Source organism: Podarcis liolepis (assembly GCF_965112155.1).
Source record: "Podarcis liolepis genome assembly, chromosome: 8".
Taxonomy (NCBI): Eukaryota; Metazoa; Chordata; class Lepidosauria; order Squamata; family Lacertidae; genus Podarcis; species Podarcis liolepis.
Window position 1 is genome coordinate 85118528 of NC_139560.1, and position 5011 is coordinate 85123538.

The 5011-nt window shown below is 41.8% G+C and overlaps 1 protein-coding gene across 1 annotated transcript; it reads right to left on the reverse strand.

Moving 5' to 3' along the window:
• Window positions 1-1739: 1739 nt before the first annotated feature.
• Window positions 1740-5011, reverse strand: LOC310714136 (protocadherin beta-16-like). The gene is made up of 2 exons (XM_083519195.1): window positions 2121-5011; window positions 1740-1824 (listed from the first exon to the last, which is right to left on the reverse strand). Exons 1-2 carry the CDS (start codon window positions 4545-4547, stop codon window positions 1789-1791), a joined length of 2463 nt encoding a protein of 820 aa, XP_083375321.1. The 5' UTR covers window positions 4548-5011; the 3' UTR covers window positions 1740-1788.

The window sequence follows — 5011 nt, forward strand, 5'->3', positions numbered from 1 at the left end:
CCTATCCCTGGCTTTGTTTGATAAATACTTCTGTTTTTGGCTAACAACAACAACAATGGTGTTAAAACCACTGCCTGTTCACTACCCCATCTGCTGCCACTTGGGTTAACACAGACTTCAAGATCTTAACTTGCAAAATTCATTAGCCCTGACAAAAGGAGTTTGCATACCACTTTACCTTAGTCTGCAACCTAGTAGTAATTATCAACTTGCTTGGTATTTAAATATTAAATACCCCTAGATACAAAAGGTGATTTCCAATGGCTAGGTTGGGTGCTTTGGCATCAACAGTTATACTGCTGACTTTGTATAAGTCAGCTTACAAGGCTGCTTTGGCACTTGAGAGTTTGCCCTTGCAAAAACGGTTCAGTCGAAACATCTGCTCATGTTCTCCTATACTGCATTTTATAGGGATATGAGATCCCAGTTTATCTCACCAACACTTTCTCTACATTTGGGAAATGCAGAGGAATTCTGTATTTCAGTTTTAATGGTAGACTCCAACCCTAAGAAGAGAGGAAAATATAGCCAAGTTCCTTGTTGTAGCAATAAAAACTAGGCCACAATTAGTAAAAGGAAGATGAGTTCTTCTGAGTCAGATTGGTCTATATTTATTAGCTATTTCTGTTCAGGGATTTTGTTATTCCCTTATTTTAAAGTGCACTGTTTGTTTGCCTTTCTTACTGCTGTGGTTGTTTTTCACCCTATGGTTGTCTTGCAAATGAACAGTTTATGAAGCTCTTCTACCTTTACTTCTGATTTAGGAATGAGAGCTGCCGTCCTCAAAGCCACAAATACAAAGAAAAGGGGTGTCCAAAAGGCACTTTTCATTTTACACTCTATTTTATATTTATGGTCTGCAGACTGAAACTCGAATAAGCCTCCCCACCAATTCTGTATTCTTCGAATGGATACTCATTGAATGATATATGTTAAGTTGTGGGTGAACTTATCAGACAACACAGCGATTCTTCAAACAGCTCTTGTTTATTCACAGGCCAGGACAGAACTGAGCTGAAGGGTTCAGTCAGCCTGCTTATATAGAGCTCCAGTACAGCGTAACTGTAACAATTTTCTAAAACTATCCAATCACTGAACGCCATTTTTGATCCCTTATTTGCATAACTATCTACAGTATCCCCCTGCTGGCCCAGGGTGAGTACTTCAGTACATAGCAATATACCTAACAGAAAAGGCTTTGCTTTACTGGTATTCTGTTCATAGCAGATTATTTTGCTACAAGGAAAGTACCCAGGAAATGTTTGGGGGAATTATGATAATATACCCATAAAGATGAAGGCTTGCTTCTTGTTGAAAACCTCTCATTGCTTACATGTATTTCAGTCTGTTTCTTTTTAGTCCTGTTAAGCATAAGGAAGGGGAAGAAATTCAGTTCACCACCTAACCCACACTTCCAAAAACTATTTGAGACTTGAAACGCAACTGTCCTTCAAAATCCATACTTCTCCAAATTTTGCAGTGCAATTTTCCAAGCAAAAAATGTGTGCGGGAATGTGTATATCAGGGAAAGTGTGAATAGAAATGCATAAACATTGCATTATATTAAGGGAAATTGTAAACAAAAATGTGTATATTAGAATAAATGCACTTTAAAATGCTGACATTTTGTGAGCCATCCGTAAGCATGGCTCACTTTTAATCTTAGAATGTACTATGCAGATATATTTGCTGTAACAATATGCAGCTTTTTCAAAAGAAATAAATTGTGGAGGTTCTCCCTCAGTTGCAATATTGTATATTTTCTCCAAAAAGTCTATTATATCCCTTTCAATTTTTCAGCAGTACGTCATCGACTGGCCACTTCTATTGAGAAGAGAAAGGGAACAGGATTCATAGTGATATATAAACTCATGTAGTAAGGTATCACATAATCACATAATGTGAATGATGTGAAAGATCAATACGATATTTTTATGGAAAATACAACATAGTACTCAAACAGAAGAAAATAAGAAACTATTATTTCTGATGTTTTGAGAGGAATACTTGAGCTTAGGTTTCATTTATTCTGGAAGAAACAAAGGATGATATTCATCAAGAAAGTAGCAAATACAGTTTGAAATGAAACCATACAAAAGGGATTCAAATGGTACTCTCACCTGGAGGATATGTTGACTTTCACCTGCATGACTTGGGAGTCCTTCAGAATCATTGGAACTCCTTGGATTCAGCTGAGTGTTAGGAGGCTCCACAGAGAAAACAGGAAACAGGGGCCTGAGAAACCTGAACTCGCTGTTCAGAGACCCACCAGCTAAGCACACCTCATAGTTGTAAGCCTGAGAAAGAGATCCAGCACCAGAATCCACACAGTTCTCCTGGGAATCAGGTCCCACCGGGAAATTGGCTCCAGAGTTGTAGGTTCCTATGAACTTTTCACGTTTCTGCAACTTGATTACAACAAACGCCACCACAGAAATGAGAAAGATGCTTGAGATGGCAGCCAAGCAGATGATCAGATACATCGTCAGGCTGGGGTCTTCCTCCTCCACCGCTTCCTCCTTTGGGAGAGCCACACTTTTCAGATAAGGGTCAGAGAAGCCGTCCACTAGAAGGATTCTGAGCGTGGCAGAGGTGGACTGGGGAGGATGGCCGTTGTCTCGGACCACCACAATCAGATTCTGCTTGAAGCTGTCTCGGTTGCTGACCGGCCTCAGGGTGGTCACTTCTCCATTCTGGGCCCCCACCGTGAAGAGACCCGGCTCTGTGGACTTCAGCAGCTGGTAGGAAAGCCAAGAGTTCTGCGCAGAATCCCTGTCCACAGCCACCACCTTGGTGACCAGGTAGCCAGTCTCTGCCCCTCGGGGAACCAGGTCATTCGAGGGGGAAGTGCCATTCTGGAGAGGGTAGAGGATGAAGGGGGCATTGTCATTTTCATCCACCACCTGAACGCGGATGGGAACTTCGGAGCTCAGTGGAGGGGAACCTGAATCCACAGCCCTCACCGTCACCTGGAAATCTTGTACTTCCTCATAATCCAGAGACCGGATGGCATACAGGTTCCCCGTTTCAGAGTTGATGGAGATGTAAGAGGATGTGGGGCCATCATTGACCTTCCCAGGCAAAAGCGAGTAGGTCACTTTGGCATTCTGCGCTGTGTCCAGATCAACAGCATGGACGTAACCGATCAGAAGACCTGGAATATTGTTTTCTCTTAACTGCATTTGATAGAATGGCTTTTCAAACACTGGAGGGTTGTCATTGACATCTGACACTTCAACATGAAGTATTCTTGTGGAAGTGAGTCTGGGAGAGCCTCTGTCAGTGGCTGTAATGGTGATGTTATACTCAGAGGCTTGTTCTCTGTCCAGTGGTTGTTGGGTCACCAGCTGGTAATAGTTGTTCTCCGTGGGTTTTAGCACAAATGGCAGGTTGACTTCAGTGGTGCAGGCGGTTCTTCCACTGTCCCCAGAGTCCACATCTGTGACACTGAAGAGGGCCACCACTGTGTCTGGGGGAGAGTCTTCAGGTAAGGGACTGGTGATGGAAGTGATGGTAATCTCTGGAGCATTGTCGTTCTCATCCTCAATCTCTACGACGACTTTGCAGTAAGCAGAAAGTCCGCCTCCATCTGTGGCTTTGATGTTCATCTCATAATTTGTATTTTCTTCATAATCAATTGTCCCTGTAAGAGTAAGTTCTCCTGTGTGTTTATTTAACTTGAACAATCTCAACACATTTTGTGGCACTTGGCTGAACAAGTAAGTGATTTGAGCGTATGAACCAAAATCCCTGTCAGTAGCTTCAACTTTTGTGATCTGTGTATCCAATGGGCTGTTTTCCATTAGTCTCACTTTGTACACAGTTTGCTCAAACTGAGGCACATTGTCATTGGCATCCAGAACATCAACAATAATTTGCACTGTTCCAGTCCTTTGGGGGATGCCTCCATCAATGGCTGACAGAGTAAGGGAAATCTGTGGGTTTACCTCACGGTCTAATGGTTTCTCTAACACCAGTTCTGCATATTTGGTACCAGTATCCATATGATTTTTCTCATCTAGCCTAAAATGTTCATTAGCACTCAGTGTGTAGCTCTGGATAGCATTTTCTCCTTTGTCTGAATCCTGAGCTGTCTCCAAAGGAAATCGTGTATTTGTTGGAATGTGTTCTGATATCTGAAAAAGGATTTGATTTGTGGAAAATGTGGGGGAATTATCATTCACATCCTCTATCTGAACTTCAATTCTATGCAGCTGCAATGGATTTTCCAGCAAGATTTCAGAGAATAGAAGACAAGGATCATTCTGACCACACAGGGATTCTCGATCTATTTTGTCCTTTAATATCAAATCCCCAGAATGTGGATCCAGCTGGAAATACTGCTTGGAGCTCTTAGAAACCAGCCGGGCTCTCCGAGCCGACAGCTCCTTTGCATCCACTTTCAAATCCTTCAGCACATTTGCCACCAGAGACCCACTTTTCTTTTCCTCCACCACTGAATAGCGAAAGGACTCACACATTGCCACACATGCACAGAGATATAGAAAAAAGGACACAACTTGCCTGCTGTTGTGATTTATTTCCATATTCGCAGCCTCTTCTCCTCTCAGATCTGAAACATGTGATGATTCTTTCTAAGACAACTGCCAAAGTTGATTGTCCATTGTAAGTTTGCAAGGTAAACTTTCTTATTTTTAAATCTAGAAATGGATATGGTGCCTATTTCCACACGAAATTTCTATAGCTTTGCTTGTAATGGTGATCTGCTTCCTTTCTCGTTGAGATTCCTTTGTCTGGTGGTTACAGACTTCAGACAGCAGTTGCTGCTCCTTGATTATTTGTTCTGTGTTGTGTAATAGCACCACCTTGTGCTCAAGCTATGATATGATTCCCATAGACTTTGTGACTTTCCAGACAGAATTAATATAATATTCTATAGCAATGTTTATAATATTTCATAAGGTGTATTCTCATAACCTGTATTTTATATATCAGAGTTGTCAGTAAGGCACTTTAGATGTATATTTCCTGCACCCAGGAGGGGGTTGGG

Excerpts from the sequence above, each read along its gene's own strand:
- LOC310714136 (XM_083519195.1), bottom strand. The coding sequence starts at position 4,547 with ATGGAAATAAATCACAACAGCAGGCAAGTTGTGTCCTTTTTTCTATAT. Across the intron at positions 1,825-2,120 it reads AAAGTCAACATATCCTCCAG|AAGTGGCCAGTCGATGACGT; the intron begins GTGAGAGTACCA and ends TCTTCTCAATAG.